We start from the raw sequence: 24,649 nt of genomic DNA, 5'->3' as shown, positions 1-24,649 counted from the left end.
ATAGTTATATCTTCCGACAGCAATCACTTACATAGAGTATTTGGTCCGAAACACGGGTCTGTCAGTCACTCTGCTCTGCTGTAAGCCGAGGAGAAAACTTTCCTTGTATCCTACAACCTTTATCCAATGAGGAGAGAGAACGGCATAAAGGGGCGGTCCTCTCTGTGTGTGCAGCCAAGGGATGCGCGTGAATGTGGTGACATGGGACGAGGGCGGGAACTGCTAACTCCATCTGCTGACGAGAAGTTAGCCAAAACGACCGGGTCGCTTACTTCTGCTTTAAAAGTAATGAACCTACTTCATAACTATAGGGATTATGGCAAATATGCGAATTTGCCAAAAATGTTGAACTATCCCTTTAATGGGAGTAGTGTGATGGCAGAAGGGGGATGGGACAGAGCTTGTCTGGCAACCGGCCTGGGCTCTGCCTGAGAGCAGTGTGCATCTGTAAGTTGTCGCCAATCGCCATCATATGTGGCTACATGTTAACCTAGCTAGTCCCAAGTCAGTCAGCCTCAGCCAGCCGTGCGCTGTCCGCAGGATACAAACCTACCGGCACCGTGTTTCTGTCGTTTCCCCCGGTCTGTTCTTGTCCTCGGTCGAGTGTGAGAGTTACCGGATTATGATGCTATCGACCGTGTTATAGTTTTTTTAGGATGTCGCTATTTTGTGGAGTTCACTCACGTTAACGGAGCCGCCGGAGTCTTGAGAAGCAGCAGCAGCAGCAGCAGCGAGGGGCGGTGGGCTGCTACCCCCCAAAAACAGAAAAACATTGCTACCTGACGGCGAAAACCAGCTTGTTGGTTAGTTATCTAGTTATAATCTGAGGAGAAACTGAGGCTGAAGTGAGTCACGTCGGTAAACGTTGGTCGGTAAACGGTCGCCGCCGCCGCCGCTGGTGGTTTCCGCCGTTGGTAACGGTCGGTAGCCAAGGAGCTAGCAGCTAGCATCCCGGAGCTAGCTAGCTGCTGCTGCTGCTGAGAAACCGACAAGATTCACGGCCGAAAAGGGGAGATAATTGATCATATATAAATATTAAATAACCTCCTGGGATCGGGCGGAAGTCTGTTAAACTGGAGCTGGCATCGTCACATCTCCTGTCTTTAACACGTAAGATCAATAATATGCTACTTTTCTTACTCATGTTATGTGACATGGTTTACATATTGGCCTTTCCTGCTGAGAGCTAATTCAGCTAACTTCTTTTTTTCTTCCTGCAAAAGCCGGCCTGCTACATTTAACTAAATCAAACCACTACTACACAATGCATAATATTTATACTGGATTTCATACTTGACTTGGTACTTTTTCATGTGGCTGCTATTGTGACTGATTTATTACGTAAACTTGTAATGCAAGTTGCTGCTGATGTTATGAGATGTTTTCTTTTTTTATGAATGCGTTTTAATGCGAGCTAAAGACAAATTTCTGCTAGAGAATATAGTATTTCTATTCTATTCTTTTCTGTACTCCTCCTCTCCTTCACCAGCCAGACACAGTCATACTGAGTGCATGCAATTGTTGTCAAAGCTAGTTGTAAAATATGATCCAATTAGCCACGTTTTGTGTGTTATTAATCAGCAGTGAACAGGTGAGTGTGTGTGTGTGTGTGTGTGTGTGTGTGTGTGTGTGTGTGGGCTGTGATACTGATGATGCTGCTGTGTGTTTATGAATCATGCAGCAGGCTGCTGGGCCTGACAACCCGAGAGAGAGAGGGGAAGGATGTCTGAGGGAGAGAGCAAACAGGCCCCGGACGCCGGCCAGGAGGGGAAGCCAGAGTCTGGACCCACCACGGGTCAAGGAGGAGGAGGAGTGTCGTCGGTGTCCCCCCCTGTGTCCATGGTGACCCAGCCTGCAGCCACCGCTGCCACGGAGGATGAGGAAGAGGAGAGCGAGGATGAGTCAGAGATTTTGGAGGAAAGCCCGTGTGGACGTTGGCAGAAGCGCAGAGAAGAGGTAGAAGATGATATATCAGCACAGCAGAGAGGAGTCAGGTTTATCTTCATCAGGGGCGCAGGTATATTACAGCTGATGCTTTATTTTGTTGTCTTTTTCCCCCCCACCCGTCCCCAAGGTGAATCAGCGCAACGTCCCTGGGATTGATAATGCTTACTTGGCCATGGACACCGAGGAGGGAGTGGAGGTGGTGTGGAATGAGGTCATGTTCTCAGAAAGGAAGAATTTCAAACTACAAGAGGTGGGTACAGAGTTGGAGCTGACGTAGATACGATGTGTGTGAAGCCACTGCTGCGATATTATGAGGATGATGTCAGGATGGAAAGAGGCGAGTGTTTATGTCCATCAGGAATTAAATGTCTCAACATGGAGTTAAGTGTTGTTTTCTTGTGCGATAGGTTTGCTTTTGTTTGCCGTGATCTTGCTAACAATGTGAAAGCCTACTTGTTTTCATTTCCCCCCTTTGGTTTTAAGCTCCTTAGGCAAGTGGTTGGACTTGTTGCTGCCAGCAAGAGAGGCAAAGTACAGTACAAACTGTGACTGTGTCGTTGCAAAAAAAAACAAATTTGAGAAATGACCAGACTGGTGGTATTCAAGGCTTAAGGTTGCGCACATGTTTTGGCATTTCAGGCATTTAACGCGATGGTTTTGCTTCAGTCAGGAGTTGTTTTTAGTTGTTTTACTGTCAAGAATGCTTGAGTTGAAGATGTCATATGTTTTTTATTGCATACAAGATATATGGCACTAGAGCCCCAGTAATCCAGTGATTACTGCTGGTTCCTACCCAACTGTAAAGATAGACAGGGGGACATCATTGTATGTCATTATTAGCTCTCTGCCCAATGTCAAATATAAAAAAAACCCTGAGTAACTACATGTAACTCTGTCTGTCCTGTAGTAGCTAGACTAACTCATAGACTATTTATTCACTGACTGTTTTGCAGTTTTTAAACATGTACTTCCTTATCAATAAATGGCTGTTAGTCTGTAGAAATGCTATTAATGGATGCACATTTTCACCTTAACAAGTCGTTCAAACACAATGAGCTCATTTGTGTTGGATTGTTTTAACTTAATTAAAGTTTGATCAAGTTTGACAGCACAAAGGCAGGCGTAGCAGTCGCTGCATCCGTTTTTATTAATAGTCATATGTTGCAAAAGTGATAATGTGATATGAATGCCTGAGCAACTTCCTCTTTTTTTTTCTTCTACAGGAAAAGGTCAAAGCAGTGTTTGATAATTTGATCCAGCTGGAGCACTTGAACATCGTGAAGTTTCACAAATACTGGACGGACGTTAAAGAGAACAGAGTGAGGGTAGGATCATCATCCTCCTCCTATTCATCCAGTCATGTAAAGAAGAGTACAAAGACCTTCTGTGTTCATCTTCTTTTCTATTGCTCTTTTTTTATTATGTCTGCAGGTCATTTTCATCACTGAATACATGTCTTCAGGAAGTCTGAAACAGTTCTTGAAAAAGACAAAGAAGAACCACAAGACCATGAATGAGAAGGTGTGTAAGCTCTGCAGTTTGTTTTACAATGATGCTGACAAGCTCGTTTTCTTATTCTTTTTTGGTTCATCTATTTTGCATCAACTTTCACTTCTGGTAACACATTTCTTTCCTGACAGGCCTGGAAGCGCTGGTGCACACAGATACTGTCTGCTCTCAGGTCAGTCTTAACAAAAGGCTTCATTTTTATAAGCTACTTAGCTTTTATGAAGAAATCCTGGTAGAAGGTTTTACTCCAACAATGGTCCCAGAAAGGGGTTTTTACTGCAAATTCAGACGATCAGCTGTGTCACAGAGCTGCATCCAGGTTTAGGAATCATGTTTAAAAAAATGTGAACATAGCAAACATACATAAACAGCAGCTGCTGTGGTTTGTGACCTTTTTTTTTTGAAACCACATTACCTCCATCTCTGATCTCCAGTTACCTGCACTCCTGTGAACCTCCCATCATCCACGGCAACCTGACCTGTGACACCATCTTCATTCAGCACAATGGCCTCATCAAGATCGGTTCAGGTAAACGACAGAGATCAATCACATCATGAAGGTTTTATCAGAGAATCTGAACATGTATTTCAATGAATCTTTCATTAGATAAACATTCAGGAATAAACGGCACCGCCTACATCTCATCACACAAAATAACACCTGTTATCTCTATCCAGTGTGGTATGGGGAAAAAGAAACCTGTAACCCACAGGGAGATACAGCTCTGTTACCCAAAGGATTAAATGAGTCATTCACCATACACCCCCCCTTTTAAAAACAAATGTATATTGTCATTTTTCTTTCATATGAATGATACGCCAAAAAGATTTCAGTCCTTCAGGCAACTGTTTTTTGTTCGGCACCAGCTCATTTTACACTTTCAACATATGTCCTTCATCAGTCATTTTCTTTTTTTAATTATTATTATTATTATTAATATGAGCAGTATTAGATCCTTCACAGTTATTAAGTCTTTTGTCCTGCTGCTTTTAGTTGCCCCGGACACCATTAACAACCATGTGAAAACCTGTCGGGAAGAGCAGAAGAGCCTTCACTTTTTTGCTCCAGAATATGGGGGTAAGCTGCTGCCATGTGTCATTTTACCTCAGATACAGCTGTGTGGGTGTTGGTGTTTGTGTGATACTGATAAGTGTCTGTGTGTATCTGCCCCCAGCTGTTGCCAATGTTACCACAGCCGTGGATATCTATTCCTTTGGAATGTGCGCCTTAGAGGTGAGAGGCTCCTCACATACTGACATGACACAAAAGTGCCATCACCTCCTCTGTAGACATAGTTCATGCTGTTGTTAACGCAGAAATGAGTGACACCGATAGAAATCAAAAGGACACTTACCTCTGTTATGTAAGAAATGAATTGTAGAAATTCTTTTTTTGTGTGTTTTAGGATGACACATAAGTTTTTGTGTGTCACTGCTACTGGTGTAACCTTTGCGTCTGTATTAGTGAATCAGTCCTAATCTATTCTACACATTTCACCTCCTCCTCAGATGGCTGTGTTGGAAATCCAGAGTAATGGAGATTCGTCTTATGTGTCCCAAGAAGCCATAAACAGTGCCATTCAGTCCTTAGAGGACCCGTTGCAACGGGTGAGTGGAGGAACGACGACTGTTTCAAGCTTGTGTTGCCGTTTAAGACACAGATCCACAACCTCTTTTCTTGTTTTTTCCTCTCGCACCATTTCAGGAATTTATCCAGAAGTGTCTGGAGGTAGATCCCAGTAAGAGACCCACAGCGAAGGAGCTGTTGTTTCACCAGGCCTTGTTTGAGGTGCCCTTACTTAAGCTGCTGGCCGCTCACTGCATCGTCAGCCACCAGCGTGAGTGAACACACACACACACACACTTTATCATAATGAAAATTGGATTGACAAATGAAACAATGCAGCCCTTACTGGAACTTAGCTTCAAATCTCATTGAACACATTCACAATTTACAAGCTGTGTGTCATGAAACCCCAAAACACACGATGCGCTGTCACAAAAATAATCTGTAAGTGTGTTTGGAAAATGAGAATAAGTTTGTCGTCTAACTGAAGTGTTGTCTGTTTACCTGTAGATATGATTCCTGAAAATGCTTTAGAGGAAATGACAAAGAACATGGATCCTAACTTGGTGATAGTTGAGGTCAAGGACGGAGTTCAGATGAAGTAAGTCGGAGCATCATGCTGCTGTATGTTAATCACCAGATGAAATTTGATTTTTAAAGAAAAAGCACATATATAGTGCAGGTTTAACTAATGTTCCAGCTTTTATAGGAGTAATATGAACATTTGTACACGTCACCCAGCTGTTTATTTTGAATTTCCTGCCTAAATGTTCAGTATTAGTGACAGTTTGTCTTGTGCTTCAGACTCTCTCAGTTCCCTGCCCTTGAACTGGACAAGTTTCTGGAGGACGTAAGGTAAGAAAACAACCATGGGAATAAACTGAGCTCAGAAACAGATTTGTCTTTTGTGATTTTGAGATTCAGGTCAAATGACTTTGTGAACTTGTCTGAGCATAAAAGTGGGGAAACTGTTGCATTGACAAAGATAAACACGTGCAGACTAGTCAGTGACGTGAACTGTTGTATTGTAAACATCTAATATACATTTATGTTCAGTGAATCTATAGTTTTAAAGAATACCTTCCAGTGTCCAGGAAACTAATCTGTACTGATCCCTTGTCTTTGGTGACTCAGGAATGGGATCTATCCTCTGACTGCGTTCGGGGTACCGTGTCCACAGCAGCCTCAGCAGGAGACGGTGAAGTCGCCCATCGTGCCCCCGTCGGTCAAAACCCCGACTCCTGAACCCGCAGAGCTCGAGACCAGGAAGGTACGAACTGAATCTGAATCACTGATGGAGGTGTTTAAATGAAAATGCAGCAAATCTTATTAAACACTTGATTTATTTAGTTTTATTATTCTCTTTTTTGAGTGAAGTGAAAAAACTTCATTATCAGATTCACTAGATCAGATGTTTGAAAATCTGTCTGTTTTTTTTATTTTATCTTCATTTAAATCCAGGAAATAAAGAAAAGAAGATGAGATTAAAAAGGGAGATTAGGAACAGATTAGAAATTCTGAATGTGGAAAAACTGCATCAACCCCGAACAGTTTCTCCTTGTTGAGCTCTGCATGAAGAATAAAGCCCCCAAAAAACATTCCTCAAACTAAGCACACTGATTGGATTTTAGGATTTGCATTTAACTCTTAATTGAAAGCCTTCTGTATTCAGCTGCTGGATCTGCCAAACACTAAGACACGGCACCTCTGCTTTGTTTCCCCAGGTCCTTCAGATGCAGTGTAATATTGAGCCTGTGGACGAGGGCGCTAAGCATCATGTAAGTCTTAAACGTGTCTGTGTGAGGACTGACGATCTTTAAGTATTCGATCTTGTCAGTGACAGTGTGTGATGTTTTTCTTTTCTTCTCCTTCCAGCTGACCTTACTGTTGAAACTTGAGGACAAACTGAACAGGCACTTGAGCTGTGATCTGTTACCAAGTGAGTTTCTTTCTCTCTCTTATTGTCAATGAACAGGACTTGTTTTTATATCGGCACATGCACACATTTGCAGTTTCGTGTCACTGTTTCTATTAGACGATACAGTGTTATTTATAGACTGTGGAGGAAACCACAATGTCTTGTTTACATGAATTTTTTTCTCACGCGTGTGCACGTGTTTCCTCAAGGCCTGAGAACATGTATTTAAAAATACTTTAACTCATGAATCTACAATCTTCTGCTGTTTCAATACAAATTGCAACCACCTTGTATTGTGTAGACGTTGTGTATCACATCACCTGTTTGCTTTCTGGACCTTTCCGGACCATGTTATCTATGTGGACACTGGTAGATCATATACACAATATGGGAAGCTGCTAATTAAAACGTTAAGCTCTGTGCATTTTCATCATTCGTGTGTAAAACCTTCTTTTCAAAGACACGTTATTAGCATGATATTGTTGTGATAAAACCAATAGATGTTTCCTCCTAACGCCTCCTCATCCACCGTGGGTCAGTGTTGTGACAGATTTGTATTTCTGCCCAGATGAGAACGTGCAGGAGCTGGCTGTGGAGCTCGTTCAGCTGGGGTTCATCAGTGAGGTCGGTAGAGTTTAGAGTTCATCACCACTACATGCTAACATAAAGGTTTACCAGTAGAGGATCCTTTTATTTATTTGTTGACCCTGCCGTGTCCGTATGTTTCAGGGTGACCAGCCGCGACTTGCATCTGTTCTTGAAGAGGCCTTCACCAAGTTCTACAGCCGGAACGGATCTCTCAATCCGGTGACCGTGTCCTCGTAGCAGAGGACTCCCCAGGCCTTCTTTCATCCCTCCTCGTCCTCGTCAGCAGGACTAGCTTTTTGCTTCACCTCTGAGTTGCAGGAAAGCTTTGCGAGGACAGGGGAGGAAGCCTTGGTCTGATTGCAGATCCTGCAGCCTGTCCTTGTATCTTCTGGTGGGAAAAAGCTGCCACTAAGTGGTCGTTGGCTTTCTATCTTTTTTTTTTTTTTTTTTTTTTTTTCCTTCCCACCCAATACAGCCATCTGCTTCTCTTTTAAAAGAGGAAACCCTAGTTGCAACTTAAAGGAAAATACACGTGTTTCCACTTTGTTGGCTTATTTCTTTCAGGTCTGAGTTGAGATAAAATGTTAGAGGTAAGCAGAATAAAACTGGATGACAGCAGTATTTTCCTTAAGTCAGTATTAAAAAAGTGTATTTTAAACATTTTTACGTAAAATTGTTTGATAGTTGTCTGTATGAAAAACAAAAAAGAAAAAATCTTTGTCCCCGCATACCGAAGTGTATGTATTATGGTGTTGTAAGGTTTAAGTCTGGTTGTCTGTTCCTTTGAAACTTTCTCTTGAGCAGTGAGTGAGGCATCTTCCTACCTTGTATCGGTTTCTGGAGACTCTGGTCGAACGCATCGGTCGCTCGTCGTAGCACAGCAGCAGCAGCAGATGCGGCGTCACATCAAAATTTCTGTAATTATTATTATCAACTTAAAAGTCATGAAACGTGCAGTCAACTCGCAACACAATCTGAAGAGCTACCGAAGAATTATTAAAAATCAAACTTATTTATTTGTGTATCTTTTCTTGAGTGTTTACTGTACTTCACTTCCAGCACTAAAAGGCCGGTGGTTGTTTGAATGTAAGCTTTTACTTGCTCTCTTTCTCCTCCTCCTCCTCCTTCTTCAAACCATGCTGTTACTTTCTGTGATAAAGGGGTGTCAACCGTGGTCCAACTATATCGCTATAGCTTCTGTTTTTCAAGTTAGAGCCCATCTGCAGCACTTATCGATTAGGGCTTCGGTCAACAAGTCGTCTTTAGCTGGCAACTTTAGAGGTTGGTTTAGGTTTCCGTGTGAAGATGCTCTGGGCATTTGAACACATGGGTGCGACGGGTGTTTGTCAACAGGCTTGGTGAGTGCATGTATTGCTTTTCTATGTCTATGGAAACTGATGCATGCGACACACGCCGCTTCTGGAGTTGTTTCAGATCCTTTTCTTCTAAGTCGATGGTGATAGATTTAAAATAATTCATCACACGGGGGAGAGTTTTGTCAGCTCAGGCCCGTCAACATTTAGATTTCGTCTCTCTCTGAAACATTAGTTACCCTTCCTATGTGGCTGAGGCTTCCTGTGTGACACCGTAGCTATAAAAAAAAGTGTTCTCGCCACTTAAAATTCAGTTTTTTTTGCCTCTGACCAATCTTATCTGTTAAATGTTTGAGGATCTCTCTGCTAGTTTGCACTACTGTACACTTTTACATCCTGTTGGAAATGTCCTAAGGCCTCCGGCGCCTTCACACCAACAGGAACAGGAAGTTAAATAATTGGGAAATGGCGTCATTTGAAATTTTTTTTTTTTTTTAGTCGATAATCTGAAGTCTTGCCTTCTCTATGCTGTGACTACTTTTCTGTTATAGGGTCTGTAGATACAAGTGTGGAACCGCCTGGCATGCTTGTAACCATCTTGTACACTGTATGCTGGACACTGTGCTCTGTTTCTGCTACGCATTTACCCCCTTTTTTCACCTCCTGAAATAAAAAACTACACTATCAGCACTTCATGTCGTCGTTTGGTCTCATCTTGTGTTTTTAAACTTTGTCTCTGTGACTGAGATCCAGGTGACATCACACAGCATTTACTGTACCATCGTGCTCATTGTCTTTTGAACAAAGGCTGAAATAAAACTGGTGCAATAAATAAACTCTTAAGTATTTGTGAAAAAAACAAGTAATAGTTTAAATATTTAAGTAATTATATATAAATTGATTTTACTCAATGAAATTGGGGTTGAATCACATTCAATTTAAATTAAACTGACTTGAAAACATCAAACAATAAAACTGAGGTTAATCTTATTTACTGGATGAAATAAACTTGGAAAATAAAGTGAATTTTATGTCAATTTTTTAATAAAATTTGACTAAATACACTTCAATTGCTAAATTTAAAAAAATTATTAAAAATAATTGTTTTAAGATAAGTTACCTTTAAATTTGAATATTTTGACATTAACATAATTATGAATTACATTTTTTTGACTTATTTAACCAAATTTTATCACCTCACAAAACACATTTTTGGACATAATGTAAGAATCCATTATTGTTTCTAATGATGGCAGTGGGGAAATTTTTATATCCAAAAGGTCAAAGGTCAACTTCACTGTTTCATCATTTCCTGGCCATTTTTCCAGAAAAAAAAGACCATTCCCACTAAAAAAAGGAAAAAGAAATCCTATAAAGCATGTTCCTCATTTGAAAACGTACATTTTGGTGTAGCTCTGACTTCAGATTGGACCCGAGTCCCATATTAATTCTCTTCTAGATTAAATAACGAACACACAGACACACAAATGGAACAAAATTCACTTATTTAAATCATTTATACAAAAGCCCATCCTGGTGTATCAGGAGCGTGATCTCTATCTATCTCAGAGCATCACTGAATTCTGAATTAACAATTTGTTCAAAATTTTAAGAAACTGTAGTAGCCCTTGTACAAGTAAAATCCATGTACATACTTTAAGTCACAATGTGTGCTCCAATACCAGTTGAATAAAACACGTTTCATGCTGACAAACACATTGCCGTACAAAATTACAGCAGTATAATAATAATAATAATAATAGTCATAATCATAATAATAAAAGTACAGCGAGACTTAAAAAATACTTTTCATATAAAACGCCCTAGAAACACACTCTAAATAAAAAGCTACCAAAATGGTGACATCCAGTTCATGAGTGTTTTTCAGTGACGTGGGTGTTTTCAATTCTGTACATTGAGTAAAAAAAAAGAGAAGAAAAAGAAGAAACAAACTACAAAAACAGTACATAGCACTTCAATTCAAACACATTACTCTTTCACATTAAATTTGTGTTTTTACTTCCCAGTTTGAAAGTAATGTATATAGGCACAGTAATTAAATTCATTAACCATGTTTTGGCCAACACTATCCCTCGTTATTCACAACTCCACTTTTAAAGTTAAACCACTTTTTCACACTCATTAGTTTCCCCATTTGTGAATGAGAGAGCCGCCGAGCGTTAAAATGTTGTTGTCAGTGGAAACGAGTACAGATAATCAATGCATCTCCTCCACATGAGTCACGCACCTCTCTTTATTTGTCCTCAGGCGACTTCCAGTTACACATCTACATATTTCATACCAATATTTAATAGAAATATTCCCAACTCTGAAGGGTCTCATTCCAAAAATCTGTATCATTTTAGATTTTTAATAATTAATTAATTTCAGCACATTTCAACAAATCCTAATCCTCTATTTACAGGAACCGACGACGACGACGACATCGACACCGACGTATGCAAATGTTGTCATATTATATAATTATTAGATTTTATGCTTTTATATGCAGAGATTCGACTACAGTATTTTTTTTTAATTATTCTTAATTCATTCAAGTCCATACAGCTAGGACATAATTAATTATCATCATTTTCCATTTCTCTATAATTATATATGTGTTGAGATATGTGATTCACAGTTTTCACATCTGACCTTTGCAGCTTGAATTTTAAAAATACTTCAGAATATTTTTATCAATAAGCCTTTTTTTTCCACATAGGAGACCCTCTGACATGTCACTGGAGGAAAAGCAGACGTGTAATTAATAATGACTGTTTCTATTTTCTATTCAGCTGCTCCAGTTTCAGGGTCCTGGTGGTGAACATGCTGGTTTGCTGTCACTCCGTCATGGCTTAGTGAGACATTTTAATAGGACAGAGCCTCCGTTTGTGTCATTAGTGACGCCTGTACTCTTTATATCATGACATTTATAAAAAACATTTTAGATATTTCTCTTCTAATAAGCACTGAAAATCATTTGAGTCAAAGAAATACGCTGAAATTTTACCTTTTTTTGGAATATTTCACCACTATCACTGCAGATTGAGATCATTCTGCAATGATAATTAAAACAAAGATGATTATATTTCTTATTCTGGCATCTTTGTATTATAATAACAATACTTAGAATAAGCCTTAAATTATATTGAATGGTTAATTTTACTTTCTTTTAAAGCTGGAGTAGGCCCTTTAGTGGGGACTGAGATTTATTCATTTGCAATATCTGAACTTTAATAACCATAAATCCTGTGACATCAGTATATGACTAATTCATATTTAGTAATTTTATAGTTTCATTCATAATTTTGAGATGATTTCAGGTCCTAAAGGAGAGAGGCAGATTGACTGGGTCCAGATTTTTGGACAAACGTTTACATTTGGGTTTGTTTTTTTTTTAAATTTTGGATTGAAACTCTTCGACCTTCGATGTGGAAGGAAACGTGAAAATATATATAATACACAGAATAATTTCAGGATAGCACCATCAGTGCAGCTGAAGACATTCAACCCGTGGAGGCTCGTCCTGGTTCCTCTCATGGCTCCAAGTAGAAGAGAAGATCTGTGGTGTTGTTTAGCTCTGTAATAAAAAAAATCCATACAACCAACCCGCTTGTCCCTCCTGTGTTTGTGAGGAGGCCGCGAGGATCGAGCTGCTGTCCGTCCGTCCGTCCGTCCTCTCACTTCTTCAGACACTGGTACATCAGCGCTCGTGGATTCAGCATGTAGCGCTCCGAGTTGAGCAGCTTGGTGAGATACTGCGGCACCGGGGGCCGAGGCGCCATGTAGGACACGCCGGGGCTGACGGCCATCACCTCCGCGATCTTCTGCTTCATCTCACTGATCTCCCGGTCCTGCTTCATCACTTTATCTGCAGGGAAGTAAAAACCTATTGAACTTGCAGCAAATAAAAAATATATCATATGGCATATTAAATAAGCAAACAAATAACTGTGGTTGAGAAAAGGAGAAAAATCCATGGCACTCCTCCAAAATATGAAAAGCTGTTTATTGCGATGGCTGTTTGCTTATGAAACATTTAAAAACAGACTTGTCCATGTAGAAAGTGGAGCTGGGATACAACCCAGTTATAACGTTCCCTGTAATCAAGGTCAAGGTGTTGTATATTTATTTACCATTATTGCCTTGTTTTTTTTTCCAATTTTGTGCATATCTTGTCACATATTGTATGTATTTGCTTTTCTATATCATTTTTGAAGAGCCATCTACAGGTGAGGTCTGGTACTTCTTACCTGTGAGCTCATTGCCTACCTGCTCAGTCAGGTGTGTGTGTGATTGACTGACCTACTTTAAGGGGATCCTGTGTGTGAAGAAGGCAGTTTGTGCCGCTACGTGTGGGTTGTATCCCAGCTCCACTTTTTACATGCACAAGTCTGTTTTGAAATGTTTCTTAATTAAATAGTCGTTGCAATAAAGGCTTTTTATTTTTTGTCGGAGTGCCTTGGATTTTTCTTCTCTTTCTCTCTGTAACTTTATTTTTGAATGTTTGCATTTTCTTTTTTACCTCTCCCGTACTTACTATGCTTGTTTCATTTCTATTTTTGTAATTGTCCTTATTTTTTATGGTGCAAATAAATAAACTAAATTAAACTAAACTAAAACTAAACTAAACTAACTTTGTGTCCCCAACCAAAGAGCACCTTCATCACATGTTAGAAAACTTCCTTAACACTCTGGACCTTGCTTCTCTTTTTAAAATAAATCATTACAGGATCATTACAGGAAACCACTCTAGTTGAACAGTTGAAGAAACACTTGTATGAATTGATCAATGAGGAGTGGAGCCAACATGTGAAGCACTTTAAGTCCACTAGGTGGTGCTTTTGGAGCCAGTTTCCCATCTAACTCCGATCATGTGATACTATTTTCAGATTAACCAAACAGGATGAACAACCTTACTCGTGTGCAAACTGATTTTCACGTTTAGACAAAACAAGTGTGTGTGTGTGAACCTTGAGCGATCTCCAGCTGCCGGCGGGCGTCTCCCAGAGCGGAGAACAGGTCCAGCTTGATGCGAGTCTCTGCGCTCAGGTTGTACTCCAGGTGCTGAGCCTTCTCCTGCATGGCCGACAGAGTGGACAGCAGCATGTCCGTCTCTTTCTCCACGCAGCGGTACTTCCCCAGAGCCTGAGTCCAAAAAAAAAACACATCCACAGTGAGACCGAGTGTGAAACTAACTAACTAACTCCTCCTGCAGTGACCAGCTACAGCAGCGCCAGCGCCTTGGTTTCCTGAGTGTTTGGTGCAGTTTTATTTTCAAATTCTGGTCATTTTCTTTCCCCAATTTGTGACTTGAACTATTTTGGAAATTTATTTTTCAGTTTTCACTCAGGGAACCAACGTAGACACAGACAAAAACACTATTCACACAATGACGATGACCCACAAAAGCTGCAAGTAATGAGAGAAATACTCTGAGGGATGATTCTTTCTGTGTTAGACATGAACTTAATTAACTTTTACTCATATTTTGAGGAGCGTGTCCTGGGCTCAGACACTTTTATATCATTATATCATGCTTCATGAGGAATATGCCACTAAAATTAAACCACACAGTTACAACAACACACACACACCTGATGTCAGACAACAATAACCAACAGCAACACCGATGTGATGACAAAGTGCAACATGTTGACTGCAGGCCAAAATAAAAGTAAAAAAAAAAAGAAAAAATAATAATTTCTCACATTAAAACTATTGACTTTCTAATATTTTACAAACACAAAAGAATTACACACATAAAAAAAGTCAAAAACAACGAGTCACACAGCAAAACTACCACATGACTACATGACCAAACTGAAGACTTGAGACCACTTGAGAATCACAGACACTTAAAAGTTCATTCCCAAACAGAGGAAAAAGATACCTCAACATCACTCTCTAGATCTACCACCCGACTCTCTTTCACTTGACACTCCAGCTGTAGTTGTTTGTACTCTGTCTCTAGATCTTTAACCCTTTTCCTTAACATTTGGGTTTCAGAGTGTTCCTGCCTGGTGTAGGAGACGGAAGAAAATCAGAGTTTGGAGCAGTGAGAGACGAGGTTTCACTTGAAATGAAGACCAGATCACACAGAAAGAAACATGGCATTTCATTTGCAGGTTGTTGTTTTTTTTTGTTTTTTTACATTGACCTCATTGTTTTTACTCTACACAGGAAGTGCACTGCAAAAACTCAAAATCTTTCCAAGAATATTTGTCTTATTTCTTGTCAAAATGTCTCATTTCTAGTCAAAACTAATCTCTTTCCACTAAAAATTAACGTGTTTTTAGACAATTTTCACTTGTTTCAAGCACATTTTCACTTGAAATAAGTAGGAAAATCTGCCAGTGAAAGCAGGTTATTTTTTGTGCTTGTAATAAGGAAGAAAAACTTGCTCCACTATCAGATTCTTCTACTTATTTCAAGTGAAAAAATGCTTCAAAGAAGTAAAAAAAAAAGTGTCTAAAAACAAGCTACTTTTTATGCGATGAGTCTTATTTTAAGTATAATAAGATTGTTTTGACTAGAAATAAGACAAATATTCTTGGTAAGATATTTGAGTGTGAAGATGGTTATAAAGCAATATCTACAGAAAATATAAGGAGGAAATACTGAAAATATGTTTTTTGGCTTTTTTGTCTGAGAGCTGGATAAGAAGATGGACACCACACACACACGCACATCTGTAGGTTTGATATGAAGCTGCAGTTTAGCAGAAATTAATGTAGCGTTTTATACACAAGCTCTTTTACTCTTTTATTCTATTGTATAATAATACTGGTTTGGTTTTTATTTCTAAATTCTATATTTGAGTCGTTATCTTTCTATTTTTTTTCTATCCAGGAGAGAAGCCAAACATTAGCTATTTCATTGTACCTGTTTTAATGCCAGTGAAGCTGACTCTTATTCACAGCTGGCCTGGAGCCACCAGCATCTCTACAGCTCACACAAATTACCATCTTGTTTGTCTCCAACCAAAGCGTCTCTGGAGGAAACCAGGCAGACAGTTTCCTCCTGTTTCCAGTCGTTATGCGAAGCTAAGCTAAGCTACGATAAACCAACCAGCTGTAGCTTCATATCCCACACACAGACGTCATCAATGTGGCGCCGATTTCCAACTCCAACTCTTGGCAAGAAAGCAAAATGAGCATCATTGAGGCCGTACGCTCACAGCAGAGTTTAAAGGGATAGTTCAACATTTTGGCAAATTAGCCCATTGCCATAATCCCTATAGTCATAGCAGTAGGTTTGTTACCTTTAGTTGTCGGTGCAAGCTATTTTTAGAGCGGCGGAGCAGAGCCACGAGCTGCTCAGAGCTACGCTACGGAGGCTCATGTTTCCCTCATCAAACTCATCGAATACACAATCCAACAACTTGAAAACGCTCTGGTGGACAAGTTGTGACCTGCACATTCACCACGCTATGAGATAATAATGGAACGTTACGAGACGGAGTTGTTTTAGAGGTAAATTCATGCAAAACCGCTGATGCAAGTTGCCTTCAGGGACAGTTTTTCTGCAAGCAGTCTCTGTATTTACCTCGAAAACAACTCCGTCTCGTAACGCTCTGTTATTATCTCATAGCGTGGTGAATGTGCAGGTCACAACTTGTCCACCAGAGCGTTTTGGAGTTGTTGGATTGTGTATTTCATGAGGGAAACCAATAAATCCCATTAGCCTCCGTAGCGTAGCTCTGAGCAGCTAGCAGCTCCGCTCCGCCGTTCTAAAAACAGCTTGCACCGACAAATAAAGGTAACAAACCTACTGCTATGACTATAGCGATTATGGTAATGGGCCAATTTGCCAAAATGTTGAACTATCCCTTTAATTATACTCAGTAGCAAGCAAGCGAATTGCAGATCCAGTTTTACTGCTCATGCACTGAGCCCGTTCAGCGTCGGGGAAGGTGAAGGTGTGTGATTTACCTGTTGCTCAGGCTCCGCGCCGCGCTGGCCGCCTCCTCCAGTTTCTGAGCCTGAAGTTCGGCCAGCTGCTTCTCAGCAGAGAGTCTGGCCTCCGTCTCTGCTCTGGTCTTCTTCTCCAGCATCACACTGGTCTGCTTGTCCCGCTGCTTGGTTTTAGTCAAGCACAGGATCCTGGAGGGAAAAAAAAAACATGAACCTCACTTTAAATAAAATAAAATTACCAGATTGAAACATGGAAACTTAAGTGGGTCAACTGCACCAAACCAGATAGACTTCAGCACGTAGAAGCAAAATATGTTTCTCATCATCAGCCTTGTAGTTGCTGAATCACTGGAGAGCACCTTGCTGTAAAAACTGGAGCATGTCTTATCAGAGGTGGTGGTGGCGCTGATCCAAACTGTCTTAAAAAGATTTAAAGCCTCTGGGTGGTGGATGTGGCTTTGATCTAGTAAATGTGTCGTCAGAGTTCGTTTGGAATTGGATGAACTGAATAATTAGGTCTGTTTCTATCAGCGTAGTCTTTTTGTTTTGCTTCATGAAACTGTGTAAACGAGTGAAATGTATGCTTTCAGATTGTGTGTGAGTGAGTGTGTAAGAGAATACACTAAAATATGGTAATATCTTAGGAGACGATACTGTATCGAGTCTTTGAAGCGCCGTATTGATATTTTATTAATAGTTGGTGTGTGTGACGGATGTTTGTGTTCAGACTGAAAAACAGTGTCATGTTGGATGTTGCAGCAAACCATGTATCATATTTATAACACTGACTGTTCACAGATTCAATTTCCTAACGTTTATCTCCCTGTATGCACTTTGGAGTTTCTCCAGTGAGTGATGCAGTTATAAATTCATCTGTTCAAATTGCACAAAACGTGTTTACTATGATGGAGGAGCTGTAAAATACAAAAGCAGGGATCTGAATGCATAAAATTAAACTGCATGTTTGCACACACAAGACTGCGTGTTCTTTATACAATGAGACTTTGCAATGCATCATCTTGCTTTATAGTATCAATATATATCATATTGTCACTCCCCTTTGATTCGTATCAGCTCCAGATTCTTACCAAAGTCTTAACACAAGAAAATAAAGTCTTGTATTCACTAGTCAAACTAAAAAAAAATACTGCTGTCAAGGAAAGCTGGAGAGAGAGTGGGTGTTATTAATATTGGGATAACTATGACATTAGCATATTCAGTTTAAAGGGACTACGAGGAGTTTCGGAAAGCAAAGTGTTTTCACACGACATTTCCCATGAGCCTCCGTGCGCACGGTGAAATTCTTGGACTGGCGCAAGATGGATGAAAGCGAAAACATTTGCCAAGAATGTTTTAATTAATCAAGAACGAAACTTGAGGTTCGAAGACGATCAGATACCGTCATAGTTCCGACCATAAACGATGCCAACTAGCGATCCGCTAGGCAGCGTCTGGGAAACCAAAACTAGGAAATGCTGGGCGAGTCGACCACTAAATAATAATATCAAAATAACGATAAAGACAAAATGATATATTGATCGAAAATGGGCCCATTAACAGGTGTAGGTAACGTAGATTCATCCACATTCATATGAGACTCTTTTATAACCAAAAGCAAACTGCTCGGTGTCTCTTTAATCATTTGTTCAAGACTTCAGAATAACATGATCAGAACTGGAATCCACGATCATCACAGTAAACTAATATATTATATTATAACCGAATATTATCAGATCTTATTTCATATTTCATATATTTCATTTCAGTAAGATTCATGTAGTTTTAGAACCAGGGATGAAAACTTCCATACGAAAATGCCCTCGTGTGATGGTGCTCAGTGCAAAATGCTGTCTGCATGTGTACTGCTCTGGCTTTGGCTTTGGATTTGGATTTGGTTTGGCTTTGGCGTATGTTTACCTGCACACACTCCACGTTTTAGTTTTTTATTTGGAGACCAGTGCATCTTGTTGAAGAGCCCACAGAAGGATCAACTCACTTGCTCTGCAGCAGCATGTTGGACTGTCTGAGCAGGGAAACCTCTGGTCTCAGGCTCCTCTCGCTGTTGGTCAGGTTGCAGACGTGACTCCTCAGCTCCTGCTCGCTCTGCCTGCTCGCCTGCAGCTCGCTCTTCAGCCTCCTCAGCTCCTGCTCCAGCCTGACGTTCACAACAGAAAAGAGGAGATTTTTCTTTTTCTTTTTTTTTGGGCTCCTGTGTCAACATCCAACTCAGCTGAAGTGAATTATTATTTGTGACTCACTTGCTCATCTGCTCAGTGTGGTGATTCTGAGCCGCTGTGGCGCTCTTGTCGGCCGCGTCCCGGTTGGGGCTGACCGTTTTGGAGCTGGATCTCTGCTTCTTAACACTGTTCTCCGTCCTCGCTGCAGGTGGCGAAGGAGTGTTTGTGCTTCCCCTGCGAGCTTTGGGCGAGGAGCTTTTAGCCGCCCGCGCGGAGGCTTTGCTGCCCTGCTCCTCTTGAGGTAGATTATCCGGGGCGGTGGAGGATTCTGGTCCTCCTGCCCCGCTGTGGAGCAAATCTCTGGACTCGCTGACGCTGTGTTTGGACGACGGCGGTCGTCGGTTTGACTCCGCCGGCTTCACCTCCTGCGTTGCCTTCTCTGTCGCTCTCTCTTCGCTGCAGATCTGGAGGCAATCCACAGTGTGGGCCTCGTCGTGGGTCACGACAGAACCGTTCTGACACTGATACTGACTCGACTCAGGCTTCGTCTTCCACTTTGAGTCTGCAAAAAAAACAAAGATAAGGTCTTACTGTGCTTTTGTTTATGTGTTAGTGTCCTTACAATGCAAAAATGAATTTCTCTTAAAAAGTCTAAACTGAATTCTGCACCTGGGATTTGAATATGTGCATCAAATTAGGCTGAAAAACATGATTTCCTTTGCAGTTTACCTACATTTAATGCTGTAGTCTAGAGGAAGCCATTGATGCCTTAAAGTAAGATGAACTTCCATATCAACATTATTGTGTCATCACCCAGTTTGTACTCAGTTATCACCACTGTCCATGTGGAACAAACAGGACAGGACTGCAGAGTTACTCTGAGCATTGATAACACAAACAAAAGAGCAGAGCGCCACCTACTGAAACTCAAACCTCTGGTGTCACAACATTGGACACAGTTTTTGACAGAGGAGGTGTGGCCAAGAAAAAAAAACTGTGAACAAGCAAGACTAGAATAACAACTCTGTGGTTGTTGTTCACCTTTGCAAACCAGTCCAGTAGGTTACACACAACTATGTCCAGACTCAAAGTAGAATTTGAAGTGTATTTCATCATAATTAGCACTAATTTAATTTAATTTACTTAAAAAAGCCACATTTTTTGGCTGAAAACACAATAATTCTGCTAATTCTAATTCACTGGCTGGGAGTTTGACGTCACACCCCTCTCTTGACCTTTGACCTTTAACCATCAAATTCTACCGAGTTCATCTGTGAGTCTGAGTGAACATTTGTGCCAAATTTAAAGAAATTCCCTCGAGGCGCCACTGAGAAATTGCCACGGTCGTTGGTGAGGAGAAGCAGTGGGAATGGTAGCCGAGGTGTAAAGGAACAGATGATGCAGATGCAACAGACTCACTGCTGCCGCTGCCGCCGCCATCTGTGCTCGTCTTGGGGAAAACCTGCAGACCCGGAGGGAGCGAGTGCTGCAGGAGGTGCATGTGGAAGTCGTTCTCACTCTGCACAGCTTTCTGTATGCGCAGCTTAAAGATGTTGGTGAAGTAGCAGGTGGCGTCGAACCCCAAATAAACCACAGGGTATCCAATACTGAAGGAGAACACAGACGGAGGGAAAAAGAGCGTGAATGCCACTTAATAAAGACACAAACATGTTGGCTGATAGATTTCTATTTTTAATGGTTACTCTATTAATAAATGTATGCATATTTTAAATCTTTCAAATCATACTGGATTGGTCTTTAGCAGGGAGCTTTAAAGTGAATTTACTCTTGTAATCTATGGCGCACAAAGACGGCGAAGGCTGATGATAGGCCATGATATCACACAGGGGATATTTAAAAGATTAATACAATTTCTTTTTTATGACAGTTTAATCAATTTCCCTGCAAGAATGATTAATTCAGAGAAGTTGGATTTTTTCTTTTTAAAGCAAATCCACTTTACCAGTGTGCAGCAAAAAGATGAGAGAGGTTGGCATGAGAGGTTTTAAGGTCTTTGAGTCGAAGTGAAGCCTCTGTGTACACGAGGAGGATCCACAGGGACACCGTCGATATACACATGCCCTTCTCTGCAAGAGAAACATGAAAAAATGAGTCTACTGTGATATTTATTCAGATAAAATCATTCCTAGTTCAATTACATTTTTATAATGCAACAAAAACTTCATTCTTACGAGTGGTACAGAGTTGTATTCGTTGGCATCATGCAAAAGTTTGGGCACCCCTAATGTGAACAGTTAAGCAAATGGAAGATTAAATGATCTCCAAAAGGCATAAAGTTAAACATGAAACACTATTTAACGATATTTTAAGCAATATCCATGTATTATTTTGGTTTTCTACAGTTTTAGAGTGAAAAAAGGGAAACAAAGCAGCATCCTGCAGAAGAATGGGAAACCCAGGAGACTTGAGCTCTCAGATAACTTTGACCAAGGTATCAGACAAGATATTTACTATTTTACACACTGTGATAGTTTCCAAAGAAAGAAAGAAATATACAGTATATAGTTTAATATGTGAAGGGAATGTGTCATCTGTAACTTTCTGCCTTTTGGAGATCATTTAATCTTCCACTTGCTTCACTGTTTAACATTAACAGAAATTTTGACCAGTGCATGGTGCCCAAACTTTTGCATGATGCCACTATACAGTATGTTCTGTTGTGTATGTGTGGTGGAAATAAAACCAAAACCATGTGATCCTCATACTCTACTCACCTGTGTGCCATATGTAATTGAATAACACATAGGTGCTGGCCACAAAGAACAGCCAGTGCAAAGGAACGAAAATCAAACAAAAGATATCGAGAGTGAAGGCAGCACAAACAAAAACAATACAAATAACCTGCAAAGACAAAAAAAAAAAAAAAAACATCATTGTGAGTTAAATGCACTGGAGTCAGTATGTAAAATGATCATCATCATCTTCACAGTGTTTTGTCCTCACCAGCCCGTGGCAGTGGAAAGTGGTGTACACACTCCCGAAGAAGAGCCAGCACGGCCACAGGTACTCCAGTCTGAACTCGAGGACGAAGTCGGCCAGTAACACCAGCGTCCACATCATCATGAACTTCAGGAAGGTGTACGCACTGGAAACACAAAGAGAAATTACCACCACCCCCCAAAAAAGACCATTAAACGTCAAATATCTGTGTAGCCTATTTAAATGTGTATTCAGCCCCTGATTCCTGTAAACAAAGACATAACATGCAGCTGCACTAAAGCCAGAGCACTAAACACACACACACACACACACACACACACACACACACACACACACACACACACACACACACACACACACACACATACAAACATATATATGTATAAGATAATAAAATACACATCAGACACAAAGCGCTGGGCCCTAATTGACCGTCTGCATCTTTTAAACAGAGGCAGTAAAGAACAATGAATGTTCCTTCATTCGTTCTATTAGAGCGATCACGAGCCAAACAGGAGCTGCGGTTTCCTCCTTTGTTCTGCTCGTCCATAGGCTGCTATCACATCGCCCCTTCTTTGTTTGGTAACCATGGCAATATTTCATCTGGAGGAGAGAGGGAGCACCACAGCATCCTGCTATGACACATCCCTGCTCCAGTCTCTTTCTCTCTCTCTCTCTCTTTTAAAACAATACTGATACTGATAGATGAGGGTTGTATTTTTGTAAGTCTTTATCACAAATATGCAAATTATTTCATTTCATTTCATTATTCTAATAATTGGTGCAAGTAGCCTATTTATAGGAGAACAAGATGGGACAAAGAGCATCGTAAATACCTGTTTATGAGTTTAAATTTGCCTTATAAGAGGAATGCATGAACATATTTTGACTTTCACTGTTATTTTAAAGAGCAAATTGTGAAAATTGTCCTCAACTAAACTATTTTGAATTTTGAAAACACAACAAAAAACGAAAACAAAAAAACAATTCATATCTAAACAAAGGGGGATGAAAATAAGGGAAACAGCATCTTGCATTTCTTATAATAATAATATATATATATTTTTTAAAACAAGTTAATTAGCCTTATAATGTAATTAATAATCTACTGTTTACAGTAGCTCAAGCTATTTCACAACAAAAGGAGCGATGTTGTTGTTTTTTTACCTGCAAATTCAAGCAAAACCATCCTTCAAAATAAGATGTGTTTACATTTATTTTCCAAATTAATAGCGCACATTTAATTTTCCATTGTCTCGATCTGTTTTATGTGAAACAATGCATCATTAAAACAAGTGGTTTCTTTCTCCTAGAAGTCTTTTTTTTCTTGGACTCTGTCTAGACGCGTTCAAATTATGCAATAAAGAGTAACAAAAAAAAAAAAAATTGGTCGCTTCAGGGTAAAATAGCCTAGGCTACAGTCCGGGGCATTGAACACAACACGTATTAAATGTGTTAATCTGTGGATGCGGTGAGTGGAGGGGAAGCAGGCCGGTGGTAAGTTGCACACAGCTGCTTATTTCTCTGTCTGTAAACAATGCAACTACAAGTCGGCACCGACACCGACACCGACAGCTCCTCCTGCACTCAGCCGAACCGAGAAGCCCCGGACCGCTTCATGAGAGACGGAGGACAGACAGACCGAGACAGACAGAGAGAAAAACAGACAGGTGGTGAACATCCGCACACAAAGACCACAACAAAAGCAGCCTCCATCCCTCCATCCCTCCTCCGGCGGCTCTATACCTCTCAGACAGCCTCTCCGTGATCCTCAGTTTTTTCATCTTCCGTAGCCTGCTCGCGTCCACATAGCGTTTCTTCATCTTACGGCTGCTGCTGCTGGAGCTGGAGCTGCTGCTGCTGCCTCCTCCGTCCTGTCGGCGGAGGAGAGGAGAGGAGAGGAGAGAGGAGAGGAGAGGAGAGGAAACAGAGGGCGAGGAGGGAAAAGGAAAGAAAAGAAAGGAGAGAGAGGCAGAGAAACAGAGAGGGAGATGATGTCTCTTTGTGGGAGAAGATGCTCAGCTCAACCTGTGATGATGATGATGATGATGACGACGATGATGATGATGTCTGGGAACAAATACAGGCTGTGCGCATGCGCAGTGGAAATTCATGTACCTACAAGTTGCCATCGCAGGAGGGGAGCAGATCAACACTGAGGAGTGGACACTGCACTCAGCCTGATGTATTAATCAGTCCATAGTGTCAACACATTTATAGATACACAGTAAAGGAGGGCAAGACATATAGATATAGATATATAAACATGTTTTTTATAGCTTCTATTTACATGAAATAGCCTACATGAAACATGAAAGTCACTGCACTCAGTCTGATGTATTAATCAATCCATAGTGTGAACACATTTATAGATACAGTATAGGCACAGTGAAGGAAGGTAAAACATAGCCTATATATATATATATACTGTATATAGCTTCTATTTTCATGAAGTGGCCTACTCTTTTTCAAGTCACTGTGTCTGCTGTATTAATCAATCCATAATGCATAAATTAAAGCTACTTATATTTTCTTTTGCTGTGAACTTGTATTTTCTGACTATCTGTACCTACATTATATAGCTACGTTTTTTTTTGTTTTTTGGATTAGTTTAGGACCCTGTTTATTATTTTTATACATCTATTTTTCATATGACTTTGATACTTAAACAGAAAAATATTCTGTTTATCCTGGTTCTACAGGTTTTATAGCTACAGTCAGGTTGTTTCATGGTAATTGTTGATGTGAATGTG

General features: G+C 40.4%; 2 protein-coding genes across 2 annotated transcripts; one reads left to right on the top strand and one right to left on the bottom strand.

The window, feature by feature from the left end:
• The first annotated feature begins 480 nt into the window (after positions 1 to 480).
• On the top strand, positions 481 to 9,252 carry nrbp1 (nuclear receptor binding protein 1). The gene is made up of 18 exons (XM_084001058.1): positions 481 to 1,110; positions 1,682 to 1,956; positions 2,075 to 2,197; positions 3,171 to 3,272; positions 3,379 to 3,468; positions 3,588 to 3,628; positions 3,891 to 3,985; positions 4,451 to 4,534; positions 4,632 to 4,690; positions 4,966 to 5,064; positions 5,162 to 5,294; positions 5,534 to 5,624; positions 5,828 to 5,878; positions 6,158 to 6,293; positions 6,748 to 6,801; positions 6,899 to 6,962; positions 7,510 to 7,565; positions 7,671 to 9,252. Exons 2-18 carry the CDS (start codon positions 1,723 to 1,725, stop codon positions 7,764 to 7,766), a joined length of 1,608 nt encoding a protein of 535 aa, XP_083857184.1. The 5' UTR covers positions 481 to 1,110; positions 1,682 to 1,722; the 3' UTR covers positions 7,767 to 9,252.
• Positions 9,253 to 12,522: 3,270 nt separating this feature from the next.
• LOC311007447 (macoilin-1) lies at positions 12,523 to 23,719 on the bottom strand (the record flags this gene model as incomplete). The annotated part of the gene is made up of 11 exons (XM_084000638.1): positions 12,523 to 12,713; positions 13,816 to 13,990; positions 14,736 to 14,862; positions 16,777 to 16,947; positions 18,755 to 18,913; positions 19,017 to 19,497; positions 20,355 to 20,542; positions 20,899 to 21,022; positions 21,671 to 21,797; positions 21,900 to 22,041; positions 23,643 to 23,719. The coding sequence occupies 11 exons, from the start codon at positions 23,717 to 23,719 to the stop codon at positions 12,523 to 12,525; spliced, it is 1,962 nt and encodes a 653-aa protein (XP_083856764.1).
• Between the last annotated feature and the right edge of the window lie 930 nt (positions 23,720 to 24,649).

Source organism: Trachurus trachurus, assembly GCF_905171665.1.
Source record: "Trachurus trachurus genome assembly, chromosome: 24".
Lineage (NCBI taxonomy): Eukaryota > Metazoa > Chordata > Actinopteri > Carangiformes > Carangidae > Trachurus > Trachurus trachurus.
This window is presented reverse-complemented; position numbering and strand designations above follow the sequence as displayed.